This window comes from Myotis lucifugus, unplaced genomic scaffold (assembly GCF_000147115.1).
Source record: "Myotis lucifugus unplaced genomic scaffold, Myoluc2.0 scaffold_21, whole genome shotgun sequence".
Lineage (NCBI taxonomy): Eukaryota > Metazoa > Chordata > Mammalia > Chiroptera > Vespertilionidae > Myotis > Myotis lucifugus.
Genome location: NW_005871069.1, coordinates 11,714,496 through 11,734,112, shown reverse-complemented (window position 1 = coordinate 11,734,112; position 19,617 = coordinate 11,714,496). Strand labels below are relative to the sequence as shown.

At 42.2% G+C, this 19,617-nt stretch overlaps 1 protein-coding gene across 1 annotated transcript in view; it reads right to left on the bottom strand.

Annotated features, from left to right (window-relative positions):
- The window catches only part of CUNH3orf58 (chromosome unknown C3orf58 homolog), a 38,975-nt gene extending 19,420 nt beyond the window's left edge, over positions 1-19,555 (bottom strand). The window contains 3 exon segments of the mRNA XM_006085784.3: positions 18,391-18,554; positions 18,557-18,617; positions 18,619-19,555. Coding sequence (XP_006085846.1) covers positions 18,391-18,554; positions 18,557-18,617; positions 18,619-19,047 — 654 coding nt within the window. The 5' untranslated portion in view covers positions 19,048-19,555.
- Between the last annotated feature and the right edge of the window lie 62 nt (positions 19,556-19,617).

The window sequence follows — 19,617 nt, the reverse complement described above, 5'->3', positions numbered from 1 at the left end:
AGTGTCGGCCTGCAGACTGAAGGGTCGATTCTGATCATGGGCACATGCCCGAGTTGCAGGCTCAATCCCTAGAAGGGGGCGTGCAGGAGGCAGCCAATTAATGATTGTCTCTCATCATTGATGTTTCTATCTCTCTCACCCTCTCCCTTCCTCTTTGAAATCAATAAAAAAATATTTAAAAAATAAATTTAAAAAATTAATAAAATGCCCATACTACCCAAAGCAATCTATAGATTCAATACACTCCCTATGAAAATACCAACAGCATATTTCACAGACCTAGACTCCAAAAATTCATCTGGAATAAAAGAAGACCCCGAATAGCTACAGCAATCCTGAAAAAGAAGAACAAAGTAGGAGGGATCTCAATACCAGATATCAAGCTGTATTACAAAGCCACTGTTCTCAAAACTGCCTGGTACTGGCACAAGAACAGACATATAGACCAATGGAATAGAATAGAGAACCCAGAAATCAACCCAAACCACTATGCTCAATTAATATTTGACAAAGGAGGCAAGAACATACAATGGAGTCAAGACAGTCTCTTCAATAAATGGTGTTGGGAAAATTGGACAGATACATGCAAAAAAATGAAACTAGACCACCAACTTACACCATACACAAAAATAAACTCAAATTGGATAAAGGCCTTAAACATAAGACAGGAAACCACCTATACTAATAATAAACAAATATGTAAATTGATAATCCCTCCACAACGGCCACAGCCAATCAGGAGTGAGTATGCAAATTAACCTGAAAAAGATGGTGCATCTGTGGGCAGCGCGCATGCACACAGGTGCCGAGCGGCCAGGGGTGGGGCAGGAGAGCGGGCAGCTTGGGGGGCTTGGCAGAGCAGGAGAGTGGACCGAGAGCGGGCGGCTTTGGGGGTGGAAGCCCAGAATGCGGGGAGCACCAGGAATTCTGGGAATCGTAGTTCTGGTGGCAGCCCCTGGACCAGAAGCGGAAGCCCAGAGTGTGGGGATCACCAGGAATGCTGGGAATTGTAGTTCTGTTGGCAGACACATTGCGGGATCTCCTGGCACGTGTGCCAAACAGGGCACGCCAGTAACTTTTGCTGACACGTGAAACCCTCTCTTATAATCTTCCATTTACAATTTTTTTCTTAATATCAACTTTTTTATTTTTCAGATAAATTCAGTGTAGGTGCATCTTAGATAAATAAATAATTTTACATAACATGTTATCTTAAAGACCATAGACATGGATGGACGAGAGAGGGGAAGAGTAATTTCCATGCCTCTGCCTTAACTCTCCCTGCCTTCCTAGATCCGACCAGTGTTTTGGTTTCATCCACATATGCTTGCGAATCTTTGTTCTCAGTGATGAATTTTGTTAAGTCTCGTAATAGGAGTAGCCTGACGGATGAAAGTAGTAACTCATGCATATCTCTGAAGGTCACGAAATATAAACCTGATGTAAAATCTCTGTCATCAGTGATGCAGCAGCAAAAGTCCCACTGATAATATCAAACGGAGTCATAAAGTTTTGCCGGACTATCCGTGCACATGTATACATTAAAAAATAAATGTATTTTTCATCATCATATACTGTGTTTTTGTCGCTCAAATGAATTTTATTATTTCTTCAAGGTTCTTCACATATGTACACCTTAAGAGATATCAAATAGGCATAACATGTTCTCAAAAAATTAGGGTTGGCACGCAGAAGAATTTTAAGTCAGAGATTTTGCTGGTTTTGGCACGTACTCACAAAAAGGTTTCCCATCCCTGCCCTAGAAACTAGAGCAAAGTGAGCCTAGAGCAAGTTACAGTTGCGGGTGGGGGATGGAGGGAAGGCAAAGGTGAGAGACATAAGTAAAGTCAGAGTGTCAAGGAAAAATTAAAAGGAAGATATCCTGCAACTTCCAGGAAATCTCCACCAATGGAGCAAAGAAAAAAAAAAGACCTCTATTACTCTGTGAGCACCAAACCAAACTGGGTTGGGGTCTCAGACAATTTGCTCATATGATTGCAAAAACAGACAGAAACTCCTGGATTGGAGAGGGCTCCCCTGAGGGCTCCCAGATTGAAGAGGGTGATGTCGGGCGAAGGGGTCCCCCCAACCCCCATGCACGAATTTTGTGCACCGGGCCCTTAATGAAAATATAAAAGGAAAATATAAGAGGAATCCACAGGCAGCAAAATCTCAGACATATGATGAAGCAGTATCTTCACTGATACAGCTCCTATGGTAGTGGAAACTAAAGAGAAAATAAACAAATGGGACTACATCAAAATAAAAAGCTTCTGCACAGCAAAAGAAACCATTAACAAAACAACAAGAAAGCCCACTGCATGGGAGAACATATTCACCAATGTTATCACCCATAAGGGTTTAATCTCCAACATTTACAGGGAACTCATACAACTTAACAAAAGAAAGATAAACAACTCAATAATAAAATGGGCAATTGTAGGGAGTGGCTATAGGGTTAAGCCTTGGACTGACCTGTTGGCAAAGCCACAAACAAGTCCCAGCTTAGAGGGCACAGCCCTCTTAGCATAATTAAGCTTGACCTTATGACTCTCCCTAGATCCTATGTGGGTAGCTAATGGGCTGTGGGAGGTGCAGCAAGTGCCGCCAAAACAAGTGAAACTCACAAGAACATTGTAACTATGGTGACCACTACCTTGTTTACCTCTGGCTATAAAATAAAGGCTCAGCTTGCCTTCTGGATCCCTCTCTGTGGCCTCAGCCAGGCACAGGAGATCCACCTAGACCAGGGGTGGGCAAACTTTTTGACTCGAGGGCCACAATGGGTTCTTAAACTGGACCGGAGGGCCGGAACAAAAGCATGGATGGAGTGTTTGTGTGAACTAATATGAATTCAAAGTGAACATCATTATATAAAAGGGTATGGTCTTTTTTTTTTTTTTTTTTAGTTTTATTCATTTCAAACGGGCCGGATCCGGCCCGCGGGCCGTAGTTTGCCCACGGCTGACCTAGACCCAGCTTATTCTTTTTGTCTGTCTTTTCTAAATCCTTTGCAGCCGCGCCTCAGGCTCACCGAACCCTTGGATGAGCTGGCCTGGCACAGGCAATGGACCTAAACAGATTCTCTCCAAAGACGACATAAGGAAAGCCAAGAGACATATGAAAAGACGCTCCAAGTCACTAATCATCTGAGAGATGCAAATCAAAATGACAATGCGATACCATCTCACACCTGTCAGAATGGCTATCATCAATAAATCAACAAATGACAAGTGCTGGCCATGATGCAGAGAAAAAGGAACCCTCATGCACTGCTGGTGGGAATGCAGACGGGTGCAGCCACTGTGGAGAACAGTATGGAGTTTTCTCAAAAAACTAAAAATGGAACTCCCATTTGACCCAGTAATCCCACTTCTAGGAATATATCCGAAGAAACTAGAAACACCAATCAGAAAGGATATATGCACCCCTATGTTCATAGCAGCACAATTTACCATAGCTAAGATTTGGACACAGCCTAAGTGCCCATCAGCAGATAGTGGATTAGAAAACTGTGTTACATCTACACAATGGAATACTACACTGCAGTAAAAAAGAAGGAATTCTTACTATTTGCAACAGCATGGATAGAACTGGACAGCATTATGCTAAGCGAAATAAGCCAGTCAGAGAAAGATAAATATCACATGTTCTCACTCATTTGTGGAATATAATGAACAACATAAACTGATGAAAAAAAATAGATCCAAACACACACAAGCGTCCATCAGACCGTCAAACCTTGGAGGGAAGGTGGGTGGGGTGGGGGGAAGGGGAAGAGATCAACCAAAGGACTTGTATGCATGCATATAAGCCTAAACAATGGACACTGATACTAGGGGGGTGAGGGCATGAGTGGGAGGATGGGGGGTGGGGGGACAATGGGATAAGGACACATATGTAATACCTTAATCAATAAAGAAAAAAAGATAGTCTGTCTCAGAGTTTAAAAATGCTATAAATATCCAGACTTAACCTCCATTTTTAAAATTATTCATCAATTACTAAGTAAATTATTAAACTGTAATAATGATTTAAAGACAAAAAATTAAACTATTTGCTGTGTACTACTGAACCCTTATCTAAACGCTATTTCCTACAATATTCATTCAATTCACTGTACTTCATATGGGACAAATCCCTAAGTCCCCCCTTTTAATTACTATTCCCAAAACACTACAGCTTGAAGCAGCAGCCACATAGGTATATATGATATGCGTACATGTAAAAGGGGTGACATTTGAACATTTGCTATGAGTAAAATTTATATATTTCTAAGACAGATGTCAACATAATACATGAAAGACCTTTTCAACTACTATAGTTATCTAAAAATGGAGTAAGATAACTTATAAATTAATAATATTTTGTAAAAATACTTTATCATTGCTCTAGCTGGTTTGGCTCAGTGGATAGAGTGTTGGCCTGAGGACTGAAGGGTCCCGGGTTTGATTCTAGTCAAGGGCACATGCCAGGTTTTCCGGCTTGATCACCAGTAGGGGGTGTGTAGGAGGCAGCTGATCAATGATTCTCTCTCAGCATTGATGTTTCTATCTCTCCCTCACTCTCCCTTCCTCTCTGAAATCAATAAAAATATATTTTTTTAAAAAGTTATCATTAAAGATATTTTGTGTATGTTATCTAAATAATCCTATCTCCTTTAATCTTTAAAATAATTCTGTTGGATAAATGTTACTATTCCCACTTCTCTGATTAAAAAACTCAGGCTTGAAAAAGTTTGCCAGATCTCTGAGCCCAGAGGGTCAGAGGGGGACCATGCGACACCCAGCCGCGTCCCTTGGGACAAGCACAGCCCCTGACTGGGGAAAGGAAATCTTCAAGACTGTTGGCTCCAGGGGATTTGAGATCTGGGTACCATAATTACAGAGGACTGAAACTAAAGGGGGCAGCCTGAAACACTGACGAGACCATGCAGTGCCGTGCTAGAGAGCAAGCCACATAACCAGACACCTGGAGAGGAGGAGCAGCGACGCGTGCAGCTCACTCCCGTCCAAAGAGCAGCGGCCATGCAAGCAGCCCACCCCCATCTGAGGAGCAGCAGACTTGCAATCAACCTGTCCAAGTCCAAGGAGCAGTAGCCCCACAAACAGCCCACCACATCAGAGAAACAACAGCAGCGTGCAGCCAGCCCCCATTCAAGGAACAGCAGCGACGTGAGCAGTCCGCCCCAGTTCAAGGAGTAGCAACTGCATGTGTAGCCCGACCCCATCCAAGAAACAGCAGCCTCGTGATCAGCACACACACTGCATTAGGAACAGCAGCTGTGTGAGAAGCCTCCCCCCACCAGAGGAGCCACCACGGCGGTGAACAGCACCCACCAGAGGAGCTGCTGCCAACTGAGGAGCAACTGCCACCACAACCAACTGAGGAGCAACTGCAGTCCGAGGAGCCACAGCCACCCAAGGAGCAGCCCCTGAACGACTCAACATCTAGATCTCCCAGTGAGATCAAACATGGGTAGACAAAGAAACCCCCAAAGGAAAGAAGAGGAGGCCTCGCCAGAAAAGCAGCTAAGTGAAACAGAGGCATGCAACATGTCAGAAAAACAATTCAGATTGAGGGGCCTAGAATGCATAAACTGGATGGAGGAAAAAATCAACAACTTATGCAAGAAGCAAGAAGAAAAAGATGAAAAAATCAACAACTTATGTAAGAATCAAAAAGAAATGGATGAAAAGATCAACTTATGTAAGAACCAAGAAGAAATGAAGAGTGATATAGCTGCAATAAAAAACACCATTGAAAGTTTCAACAGTAAACTAGGAGAAGCAGAGGACCGAATTAGCGAATTAGAAGACAGGGAAGCAAAACACACCCAAACTGAACTGCAATTGGAGAAAAAAATTAAAGGACAGAAGGAGAGAGTAAGGGAGCTATGGGACAACATGAAACGAAACAACATACGAAAAACAGGGATGCCAGAACAACAGAAAGAGGAACAAGGGTTAGAAAACCTATTGGAAGAATATTCTCAGATCACAATGGCATAATACTAGAAATAAACAACAATAAAAACAACCCAAAATACTCAAACACTTGGAAGCTGAATAGCATGTTATTAAATATTGATTGGGTTACCAATGAGATCAAAGAAGAAATTAAAAACATCCTGGAAAATAATGACAATGAAAACACAACAATCCAAAACCTATGGGACACAATGAAAGCAGTCCTGAGAGGGAAGTTTATAGCCCTACAGGCCTACCTCAAAAAACAAGAAAAAATGGTAGTAAATCATCTAACTCTACATCTCAAAGATTTAGAAAGAGAGCAACAAGAAAAGCCCAGAGTGAGCAGAAGGAAGGAGATAATAAAGATCAGAGCAGAAATAAATGACATAGAGACCAAAAAAACGATACATAAAATCAATGAAACCAAGAGCTGGTTCTTTGAAAGGATAAACAAGATTGATGAACTTCTAGCCAGGCTCACCAAGAAGCAAAGAGAGAGGACCCAAATAAACAAAATCAGAAATGATAGAGGCAAAATAACACCAGACCCCACAGAAATACAAATGATTGCTAAAAAATACTATGGACAACTCTACTCCAACAAACTAGACAACCTGGAGGAAAATGACATATTCCTAGAAAAATACAACACTGCAAAACTCAATCAGGAAGAATCTAAAAATCTCAATAGGCCAATAACTATGGAAGAAATTGAAGCAGTCATCAAAAAGCTCCCAGCAAACAAAAGCCCAGGGCCAGACGGCTTCACAGGGGATTTTTACCAAACATTCAAGGAAGAACTAAAACCTATCCTCCTCAGACTACGACAAAAAATTCAAGAGGAAGGAACACTTCCAAGCTCATTCTATGAAGCCAGCATCACCCTAATACCAAAACCAGGGAAAGACAACACAAGGAAAGAGAATTACAGGCCAATATCCCTCATGAACATAGGTGCCAAAATCCTCAACAAAATCCTAGCAAATCGGATCCAGCAGTACATCAGAAAGATCATATACCATGACCAAGTAGGATTTATCCCAGGGATGCAAGGATGGTACAATATCTGCAAATCAATAAACGTGATACATCACATAAACAAATTGAAAGAAAAAAACCACATGGTCATATCAATTGAAGCAGAAAAAGCATTTGACAAAATCCAACACGCATTTCTGATAAAAACTCTCAGCAAGGTGGGAATAGAAGGATCATACCTCAACATAATAAAAGCCATATATTACAAACCCACAGCCAACATCATACCCAATGGACAAAAACTAAAACCATTTCCCCTAAGAACAGGAACAAGACAGGGATGCCCACTCTCACCACTCCTGTTCGACATAGTACTGGAAATATTAGCCATTGCAATTAGACAAGAAGAAGAAATAAAAGGCATCCAAATTGGAAAAGAAGTAAAACTGTCCTTATTCGCAGATGACATGATATTATACATAAAAAACCCTAAAGATCCATCAAAAAACTATTAGACTTAATAAATGAATTTGGCAATGTAGCAGGAAACAAAATTAATGCCAAGAAATCTATGGCATTTCTATACACCAATAGTGAACTTACAGAAAGAGAGACTAAAAAAGCAATCCCATTTACCATCACACCAAAAAATGAAGATACCTAGGAGTAAACTTAACTAAGAAGGTAAAAGACCTCTACTCAGAAAACTACAGGATGTTGAAAAAAGAGATAGAGGAAGACATAAACAGATGGAAAAACATACCATGTTCTTGGATTGGTAGAATCAACATCATTAAAATGTCCATACTACCCAAAGTAATCTATAAATTCAACGCACTTCCCATGAAAATACCAATGGCATATTTCACAGATCTAGAACGAACTCTCCAAAAATTCATCTGGAATAAAAGAAGACTCCGAATAGCTGCAGCAATCCTGAGAAAGAAGAACAAAGTAGGTGGGATCTCAATACCAGATATTAAGCTGTATTACAAAGCCACTGTTCTCAAAACTGCCTGGTACTGGCACAAGAACAGACATATAGATCAATGGAATAGTATAGAGAGCCCAGAAATCGACCCGAACCAATATGCTCAATTAATATTTGACAAAGGAGGTAAGAACATACAATGGAGTCATGACAGTCTCTTCAATAAATGGTGTTGGGAAAATTGGACAGATACATGCAAAAAAGGAAACTAGACCACCAACTTACACCATACACAAAAATAAACTCAAAATGGATAAAGGACTTAAATGTAAGACGGGAAATGATAAAAATTCTAGAAGAATCCAAAGGCAACAAAATCTCAGACATATGCCGAAGCAATTTCTTCACTGATACAGCTCCTTGGGCAATGGAAACTTAAGAGAAAATAAACAAATGGGACTACATCAAAAATAAAAAGCTTCTGCACAGCAAAAGAAACCATTAACAAAAACAACAAGAAAGCCCACTGCATGGGAGAACATATTTGCCAATGTTATCACTGATAAGGGCCTAATCCCCAAAATTTATAGGGAACTCATACAACTTAACAAAAGGAAGATAAACAATCCAATGAAAAAATGGGCAAAGGACCTAAATAGACACACTTCAAAAGAGGACATTCAGAAAGCCAAGAGACATATGAAAACATGCTCAAAGTAACTAATCATCCGAGAGATGCAAATCAAAACAACAATGAGGTACCATCTCACACCTGTCAGAATGGCTATCATCAACAAATCAACAAACGACAAGTGCTGGCCATGATGCAGAGAAAAAGGAACCCTTCTGCACTGCTGGTGGGAATGCAGACTGGTGCAGCCACTATGGAAGACAGTATGGAGTTATCTCAAAAAGTTAAAAATGGAACTCCCATTTGACCCAGTGATCCCACTTCTAGGAATATATCCCAAGAAATCAGAAACACCAATCAGAAAGGATATATGCACCCCTGTGTTCATACCAGCACAATTCACCATAGCTAAGATCTGGAAACAGCCTAAGTGCCCATCAGCAGATGAATGGATTAGAAAACTGTGGTACATCTACACGATGGAATACTATGCTGCTGTAAGAAAGAAGGAATTCTTACCATTTGTGACAGCATGGATGGAACTGGAGAGCATTATGCTAAGTGAAATAAGCCAGTCAATGAAAGAAAAATACCACATGATCTCACTTATTTATGGATAATTAAGACCATTATAAACTGATGAGCAAAAATAGATACAGAGGCAGAGCAACATCGAACAGACTGTCAAACTACAGTGGGAATGCTGGGGATGGTTGGGGGGTGGGAGGTGGGGTAAGCGATCAACAGAAGGACTTGTATGCATGCATACGAGCATAACCAATGGACACAAGACACTGGGGGGCATGGGAGGCTAGGGGAGGGTCAAGGGGAGACAAAAAAAGGAGACATATATAATACTCTTTGTAATACTTTAAGCAATAAAACAATTAAAAAAAAAACTCAGCTCTTTAACATTAAATAACTTGCTCAATGCCACTCAATAACTTTAAGGTAGTATAGAATGCTATCTCAATACTGTCCCCATTACTGCTTCTGTCTCCTCCTCCCCCAATCTATACGCAGAATTCCATTTATCCTTCAGAACTCAATTCCTGTATGTAATTTTCCCTAGTATCTGCATCTATGAAGATATACCCAGACAGCCTCTCCTAAATAAGTATCTAATAGAGTGTACGTATTTTTTGTAGAACTTACTATGCTACATTGACAGTAATTATTTATATACTTACCTCCTACACAGTAAGCTTCTTGCTGCCTAGAAAGATCCTTTCATTCCAAATGCCTTACACCACAATATTTATTAAATAAACAAAATTAATTTCTTCCGATTCTAAATCCAGGACTGTAAGTCCAAAGAGCTTCCAGTTATTTCACAGATAACTTCCCATCAAGAATCTATTTTCAGGAGAAACCAAGATGGCGGCATAGGTTAACGCGGGAGTTTGCTGCCTCGAACAACCACTTCAAAAATACAACTAAAAGACGGAACGGACATCATCCAGAACCACAGGAAGGCTGGCTGAGTGGAAGTTCTACAATTAGGAGGAACCGAGAATCAGAGGAGGCGCAGTGCTGAAGTAAAATACTAAGGTGCGGAGTGCGCGCAGCGCGGGCTGGTGGCTGAGGGCGTGGTTGTCTGTTTCAATCCAGAGGGAGCCTCAGACTCTGAGCTCCAGATCTGGGCGAGTCTCTAGGGACCCAGACTCAAACGGGAGAAGCAGGACTGTCTGGCTATGGTCTCTCCGAGGTTTGCAGCGGTTGCTGGGACAGAGAGGCAGAGCCCCTGGGGATGGACTGAGAGCTGCCATAACTGCTCCCTCCTCCGCCCTGTTGATCCCGTCGGACCCGCCCCGCCCAAGCCCTGCACAGAGGCATTTGCCGGATAGCCTCAGGCAAAGGCTAGATTAGCACCTCCCTAGAGGACACAAGTTCTTCCACTGCAGACACAGCTGATTATCACAGCCAGTTGGCCTGGAGGTCAAATCCCTCTAGTATTAACTACAACAATCAAGGCTTAACTACAACAAGACTGCGCACAAAGACCACTAGGGGGTGTACCAAGAAAGCGTAAAAAATGCGGAGACAAAGAAACAGGACAAAACTATCAAGGGAGGATATTGAGTTCAGAACCACACTTTTGAGGTCTCTCAAGAGGCTTCTAGAGTCTGTCGATAAACTTGATGAGATGTACAGGAAATCTAATGAGACCCTCGATGGTGTGATAAAGGACCATCTAGAAAGTAAGCATACACTGACTGAAATAAAGAATATTATACAGACTCCAAACAGCAGACCAGAGGAGCGCAATAATAAAGTCAAAGATTTGAATTGCGAAGAAGCAAAAAACACCCAACCGGAAAAGCAAAATGAAAAAAGAACCCAAAAATACGAAGATAGTGTAAGGAGCCTCTGGGACAGCTTCAAACGTACCAACATCAGAATTATAGGGGTACCAGAAGATGAGAGAGAGCAAGATATTGAAAACCTATTTGAAGAAATAATGACAGAAAACTTCCCCCACCTGGTGAAAGAAATAGACTTACAGGTCCAGGAAGCGCAGAGAACCCCAAACAAAAGGAATCCAAAGAGGACCACACCAAGACACATCATAATTAAAATGCCAAGAGCAAAAGACAAAGAGAGAATCTTAAAAGCAGCAAGAGAAAGAAACTCAGTTACCTACAAGGGAATACCCATACGACTGTCAGCTGATTTCTCAACAGAAACTTTGCAGGCCAGAAGGGAGTGGCAACAAATATTCAAAGTGATGAATACCAAGAACCTACAACCAGCAAAGCTATCATTCAGAATTGAAGGTCAGATAAAGAGCTTCACAAATAAGGAAAAGCTAAAGGAGTTCATCACCACCAAACCAGTATTATATGAAATGCTGAAAGGTATCCTTTAAGAAGAGGAAGAAGAAGAAAAAGGTAAAGATACAAATTATGAACAACAAATATGCATCTATCAACAAGTGAATTTAAGAATCAAGTGAATAAATAACCTGATTTACAGAATGAACTGGTGATTATAATAGAATCAGGGACATAGAATGGGAATGGACTGACTATTCTTGGGGGGAAAAGGGGTGTGGGAGATGCGGGAAGAGACTGGACAAAAATCGTGCACCTATAGATGAGGACAGTGGGTGGAGAGTGAGGGCGGAGGGTGGGGTGGGAGCTGGAAGGAGGGGAGTTATGGGGGGGAAAAAAAGAGGAACAAATGTAATAATCTGAACAATAAAGATTTAATAAAAAAAAAAGAAAAAAAAAGAATCTATTTTTAAAAATGACATACAAATTGGATAAAATACAAATTGATTATATAATTTAAAGCCTTTCAGGGTCTATGACCAGGATGAGTAACTATCTTCATCTTACACTAGTAATTAAAGTCTTAAGACATTTTGCACTCATATACTAAAGTTCACTGTATATGTAGGAAAAACACAGGGCTTATATTTTAAGGCCCTACTGGTTTAATATACAAATAATGAGTGAAAAGTGAAGAAAGAAAAAAATGCCAGCATTCTGGAGCAGCCCTAGTCCATTTGGCTCAGTGGAGAGAGTGTCCACCTGTAGACCAGGGTTCAATTCCGGTCAAGGGCAGGTATCTTGGTTGTAGGCTCCTCCCCAGCCTGGTCTCTGGTCAGGGCTCATGCAGGAGGCAACCAATCGATGTGTTTCTCTCACATTGATATTTCTCTCTTTCCCTTTCTCTTCCACTCTCTCTAAAAATCAATGGAAAAATATCCTAGGGTGAGGATTAAAAAAAAAGAGGCGAAGGCAGGGAGGGCCAGTGTCATCCTCTGGCTTGGTTTTGTAAATAGCAGCGAATGATCCCCAAGTGTTTATTTCACATCGTATTTTTTCTCCAGACCAGATAAGATTTATGGGAAACACATATAAATTAGTAGGTTGTATTTTTGCCTGGATAACCTACTTTTGTTTATATGAGAGATGAATATACTATAATGTACCCAGATTTTATGTTTCTTCCTAAACTCTTAATGTATAATAAATGTATATGATGGTGTGTATATAAAAAAAAAAAAAGTCAGCAGCAATGATAGAAATATAGGAAGTAGGCCAGAGACCATAAGCCAATACATCAGAGATCAAAAACCAGTCTGAAGATCCCCTGAGAAACTGAAAACCCATGTCCAGAAAGCAGATCCCTTCCCCCAAATTAAGCTTTTTATTTCCCACCAACACACTTGAGGAACATGTGCTGACCCATGGAGTGGAAATATGAAAATAAAAAGAGAGTTCAAAGACTAGAAAAGGTACAGAAAAAAAACACCACTCAGAGTTAATTATGGTAAAAAGATATGGATTAATCCAGAAAATAGGTGAGGATGTCAAATGATTTTAGTCCACTAACCTGGAAGAGACGCTTTCCTAAGGTTACTGTCTATTTCTATGGTCTTTCCAAAATACAAGTCTCCCTCTTCTTGGATCTGAGGTATACATAATTATTTTTGTTTGATCTTTCATGAAGGTCATTCAAGTGTCAAAAATGTAAAAAAAACCTCCGATAAAAAACAACAAAAACCCTCTAGTCTTAAGCTTATGAATTTATTAAATAAAAAGTGCTCTACTCAGAACTACCTAGTCAGAACCATCTCTGAAGCCTAAATCTGGGAATGCAGTTACTGCAGCAGCAGCCAGTTGGAGCGTTATGTGGCTCCCCAAGCTGTTGCTTGAAAAGAAACTCCCGAGACAAAGTCTAGAACATCCTTTCTAAATGCAATATAGACCCACGAGATCCTTGGCTACCTTTACCTCCATATTTTTTCCTGTAAAGGCAGTCTCTGGTTTTGTTTTGTTTTAATATGATTTCATGTGTGTAAACATTTTGGGATAGAAAGACAAATGTGAAATAGGGTTGTTTATGCATTCTGGCCAAGTCCCAAACCTCCTATCCCCCTTTTAGAAGAGCTTAAACCCACAAATTAAAGTCAAGCTCAGAAAAGAAGTAAAATAATACTTTCTCAAGTCAAGAGTCACAGGATGTTGGGGTTGAAAAGGAGAAGGATCTGAACCAACAGTCTCACTTTATAGATAAGTAAAGTAAGTCCCATAAAAAAAGTTTATCAACCTGTAATTAGCTAAATGGCCATAATATTTTGTTTACTTCAAAAACTACAGTTTAGGCAGTACACCTTAATAATATATTCTTCACCTGTAGAAATGATTTTTAAGGATAAAAATAACAATCACTCAAAGTTGTCTTTAAAATCCATCCTATAATGTAGGAATGTACTAAATCAAAGTAAATAAAAATATGGTTCATAGCAGGAATCATAACTGTTTTTAAGGTGATCCATACCAAACAAGCTTCAAAACAGCTGATCAAATACACTAGGTAAAGTTACCTTTACCTTATTTAATGTCTAACACTGAGTGCTGACTATAAATCAGGCACTACTATATAAGGTGTTTTGAATGTATCATGCCATTTACAGGAATTTTAAAAAAAGCTTAGCCCTCGCCGATTTGGCTCAGTGAATAGAGCGTTGGCCTGCGGACTGAAGGGCCCCAGGTTCCATTCCGGTCAAGGACACATGCCCGGGTTGTGGACTCGATCCCTGGTGGGGGACATGCAGGAGGCAGCCAATCAGTGATTCTCATCATTGATGTTTCTATCTCTCGCTCCCTCTCCCTTCCTCTCTCTGAAATCAATAAAAGTGTATTTAAAAAATAAAATAAATAAAAGCTTAAAATGCAAAGCTTAAATAATGATAGTTACATACTGTAAAAATCAAAGAAGTCCTATTAAAATCATGATTCAGAAAACTTAAGGTAAATAAAGTTCTACAAAATACAACAGTAAAACAAATTTCCACCTCCACCTCCCTGAACAACTAAGAGCCTCCTTTATTTCTAAGGAACCATCTTCACTATCTCCAGGTGAAAAAGTCAGAGATATAGTCTGAACTTCAGGAAATCTAGGCAAGATTGTTTTCTCATACACAACTTCTATAACTTCAAGAATAGGACAAATACTGATAGAAAATTTACCAATACAGTAACAGAAAACATGTTGCCATTCTGCCAAATTCTTCAACACCTCAACTTTTGAATATTCCAAGAATGCTATTGCACAATATAAAATCAACGAAGTCCTTCTCCCCAAATTTTTTCATAGGATTATGGCATACTTGTAATTAAAATATACTTCTTGGTGAGGTTAAAAAGGGTGAGGATGAAAAGAATGTATCAGAGTAGAAAATAAAGGTACTACTAGCATTACCCTGTTGCTTGATGATCATAAAAATGTTTTTCAATTATTTCATTAGTACCTTATAAAGGAGGTTTTTAAATGTTTATTTTGGAAACATGTTTACTACACTGGAACTTCTGTTAAGAATAGTTAGATGATGTCAGCTCAAAAGACTATTTCTCCAAAGTAATTAATTTTTAGGCATTATAAGATAGGGAAAATCTAGTTCGTCACAAAATGTCCAAAAATTCAATAAGTAGTTCTTTCCCGGGAGGTGGGGTAGGGGTTGGGGGGGGGGGGGAGTTGGGAGTTACTTTTTAAACTGTAAAACACATGCTTGTACCCTTACAAAAACATTTTTAAAAATAATTGAACCTCCCTCAGTGGATAGAGTGTCAGCGTGCGTTCTGAGGGTCCCTGGTTAGATTCTGGTCAAGGGCATGTACCTCAGATGCAGGCTGGGTCCCTGGGCCCCATTGGGGTTCGGGGGGGGAGGGAACCAATCCATATGTCTCTCTCACATCAATGTTTCTCTCTGTCTCTCCCCTCTCTTTTACTCTCTAAAAAAAAAAAAAAAAAAAAATCAATGGAAAAATATCCTCGGGGTAAAGATTAAGGGAAAAAAAAAATACATGAACCAAAAAATATATATAAATAAAGAACCAAATTTTAGTGAGTTTTTATAATATTATCAACTTGTATTCCAAAACTAACAAAAACAGCTATTAACAGTTTATATAAACTGGTATAAATACTAAAATTGTATACATTTGTCTAAATAACAAAAAGTAATGAACATCACGATTTGACTTAGTGTGTAACAATCTTTGTACTTGATCACAGAATTTTAAGATTCCTTTCATTTTAGTGGTTTTATAACATCATCAGACCTCAAGTAATATTGTTCACACTTTTTTTAATTGCTTAAAATATTATTAGTACATTTGTCTCTCTTTTTTTCGCCCCCTTGACCTTCCCCCAGCCTCCCCTACCCCCCAGTGTCTTGTGTCCATTGGTTATGCTTATATGCATGCATACAAGTCCTTTGGTTGATCTCTTACCCCCCCAACCCTCCCCAGCCTTCCTACTGTAGTTTGATAGTCTGTTTAATGCTGCTCTGCCTCTGTATCTATTTTTGTTCATCAGTTGATAATGGTCTTTATTATCCATAAATGAGTGAGAGGTATTTTTCTTTCACTGACTGGCTTATTTCACTTAGCATAATGCTCTCCAGTTCCATCCATGCTGTTGCAAATGGTAAGAATTCCTTCTTTTTTACAGCAGCATAGTATTCCATCCTGTAGATGTACCACAGTTTTCTAATCCATTCATCCGTTGTCATCATCAGACCTCAAGTAATATTGTCCACACTTCTTAACTCACTAGTTTTTACCAAAGATGAAGTGGTTCTATAAACAAAGTAGAAGCTCTCTGAAGATCGGTTATCTAAAAATAAGCCTTCTTTTTCTACTTGCTTATCAAATGCTGAAGTTTCTCATATTTAAATGTCATGCTTATAAAGAACTGCATACATAATACATGTTTTTAAAATATTAGTTTTAACATTAGCTGTTTCTAATATGTCAATAGCATTACCTGATAAAATTCTATAATAAAAGCATAATATGCAAATCAACCGAACTGCCAAACAGTGGAACGACCACGCTATGACACCCACTGGCGCCAGGCCATCCAAGGCAGGTGCGATGCAATTGGTCGGGGGCCCCGCCATTGCCCCATGATCAACCCGCAGAGGAAGGCCCAGGTCACCAGCCAGTGGGGGGGTCAATCAGGGGGCTCCACGATTGCCCCAAATAAGGAGGCCCAGGCTACCCTGCAGCAGCAGGCTCTGCGGGGGGATGGATTGCAGGGCTCCGGGACTTCGAGAGGGCGCATTCTGAGGGACCCCCCTCCCCCATTGCATGAATTTCGGGCACAGGGCCTTTAGTCTTTTAATAGGCAGCCATTATTGTAAGTGCAGAAAATGTGTATTCTACTACTGTAGCTCCTTACTAAATTTTGGAATCCCAGGGAATTAAGAGACTAATATACTCAGCAAACTACAAATGCTAAATCTTTGTCCAGGGATCACCTTGCTAACATAATCATCTATTTCTCAAAGAGAAAAGGCAGTTCAAATTTTTAAAACGTGTCAAATCAAATGTATATATAACAAATACAGACTTAAACTTTAATGGCTGACTAGTTTTAAAACGACCTCTTCAATGGACGTTCAACCATTTCACTGTTAAAGAGAGCAATATTCAATATACAATCCATACTTTGAATTTGACTCGTTACATACTATATCCTATCACAATTTAAAATTTACCAAGACACACACTAAAGTTTTGTTTGAGGCAAAATATTTATTTTGTGTTACAATTATTTGGCTGAACCAATAAAAGGAAACTAGTTTCTCTTAGCTAAGCTGGGCAATGGGACTTGAGAAAAGAAAGCAACATAAATGAATATGATACATTCCTAATTTATGCAACCCATAGAAAACCCCCAGCCATCAGTGACATTCCTAACAGCACAGAAAGGACATAAATTACATCACAATTATTTGTGATTACTTTTAAATCATGTTTTTTTCGCCTTGTATTTCAAATACTACAGCAAAACTGGTGTGGAAAATGAGCAACTAACTTTTCCTAGGGTTATCAGGAGGGATCATACTCCCACAGTTGTAACCACTATCCAAGGACACAGCTCGACTGCTGGATGGGAATGTGTAGAAACTCAGTAACTGCTCCAAAGGTAAACACAACCTTGTTTTTTCTTTTCTTTTTAAGTTTTGTTTTCTTTTTGCTGTCACGTTACAAAAAACTCAACCTACTCCCCTAAAAGGTACATTTGTTTTAAAAAGGTCAAGAGAGAGCCAATAACTCCATTAGAGAGGTGAGAATCTCTTTTTCCCCTTTTACTTGCCCTGGCCTAACATTTCACCTCTTTCCTGCAGCAAAATACCAGAAGAATAGGGAAGGTCACAGGAGCAGGATGAAAACATCCTGGCCATAATAACCCTCCCAGCCCCCAAATCCTAGGAAGCCTTAATATTTTCCTCTCCTTAATCCCACCCAGAGCAAGACTCATGATTAGCCCCACCCCTGAACACAGTCCCCATTTCAGTCCCTATCTTCCCCACCTTGTCCTCAAATCAGCTTTTCCAAGGATTTGCTAAGTAAGTGAGCTAAGGAATAAAAACAAAGACAGACTTTGGAGCCGAAGGTAGGTCAGCCTTGCAGGGTACTAAAGGGGAGAGCAGATGCGGTAAGGAAAAAACTTGAAAAGAACTAAGAAAGGTCCAAGGACTCGTGAACGGACTGTGCCGTGGAAGTCCAGGCGGGCGGATAAAATAAAAAAGGCACTGAGAACCGAAGAAAACTAGGAAAGACATTTTGGGAGCACAGCAGAAGCGCTCCCTCTGGTGTTGAAGGATCCGCAGTCAAATCCGAGAAGCGCCGCGTCTAGATGACAAGGGCGGACTCTGCACCCGCCCCGGGCGCCCTCCGCAGTCCCGCACAGCGCCCAAGGTTCCCCAGCGTTGTCCCCTTCCCACCCCCGCGGCCTGGCCCAAGCGGGTAGGGTGCAAACCGGGTAGCGAGGGCCAGCGGGGCCACCTCTCCTGACTCCCGCTTCCCGCACTACCCCTCCCGCACGCCGTCCGGCCCGGACTCCGCGCCTACCTGTAGCACCAGCGGCTCGGGGTTGAAGGCCAGGGTCAGCAGCAACTGCATGCGCTCCGAGTCCTTGAGATTGCGGAGCAGGAAGCTGCCCGAGTCCTTGGTCTCGGCGTAGCGGCGCACTAGGCGGTCGAGCAGGCGCTGTGAGGGGCAGTGCACCAGGTCGGCCAACCCTCCACAGCCTCGGGCGTGAGCAGCCTCACGTCGCCATTCAGGCGCGCGAACTCAGTGCCGCGGCATGGCCTGCAGCAGGTCGCAGCGAGGCCGGCCGGTGGCCCGCTTGCAGATGCTCTGGTCGAGCTGCGCCAGCTCGCGCTGCGAGCCCAGGCGCTTGAGCACCACGCGGCGGCGGCCACCCTCGCGGGGCTCGCCATACTGCGCGAAGTAGACGTTCTTCACGTTGAGGAAGTCCAGCAGGCGCAAGCGGCCCCACGCCTCGAACACTACTTGCCCGTTGAGGAAGCGGCGGCACCAGCTCGTGCCGAAGCACGCCGGGCACTTATTGAGCTGCAGGAAGCGCCGGTCGGTCAGTTCATTGCGCTGCCAGGAGGCGAGCAGCGACGGCGAGTGCAGCACCATCAGTACCAACAAGCTGCCCAGAGCCGCCAGCTTCAGCGAGCGGGACAGGCGGCCTAGCTTCGGGGGCACCAGGCGCCACATCCCGCCCGCCGCCCGTCCGCACCAGAGGGCGAGGGCACCCCCTGGGCGCCCCCGCCGCGCCGAAACCCCGAACGGGAGGAGGAGCGAGGGCGCGGCCTGGGATGGGAGCAGAGTAGGTGTGTGAGCTAGAGCGCGAGGGGGAAAGAGCCGGCTCTAGAAGGCTGCGGCTTCCAGTCCCTAGTCTCCACAACTCTCGAGCTCCTAACGCCGAGCTCCCGCCCCGACTCTCAGGGCGCCTCTTTTCAGCCAGCCAAGTTACGGAGGGGCGGGAGAGGAGGCGAGGGCGCGGGGCCCCAATGCCACGCGCCCGCACGCACGCGCACGCGCAGCACTCTCAGGGCGCGAGAGCTGCAGCGGCGGCCGGGTCTTGGGGAGATCGAAGGAGGGACTCACGGAAGGGGAAGAAAAGCTGGAGTGTCTCACTCCACAAGCAGCAACAGTGTAGGAAGATGGGATGAAGGAGGCACCCGCCGCACGCCCGGTTTCCTGGCTGGTTCTCCGAGACGCCGGGATCCGGTGGCGGAGCACGCGGGGTGCACGAGCGCGTCGCGCCGCCACCCCGGAAAAAGC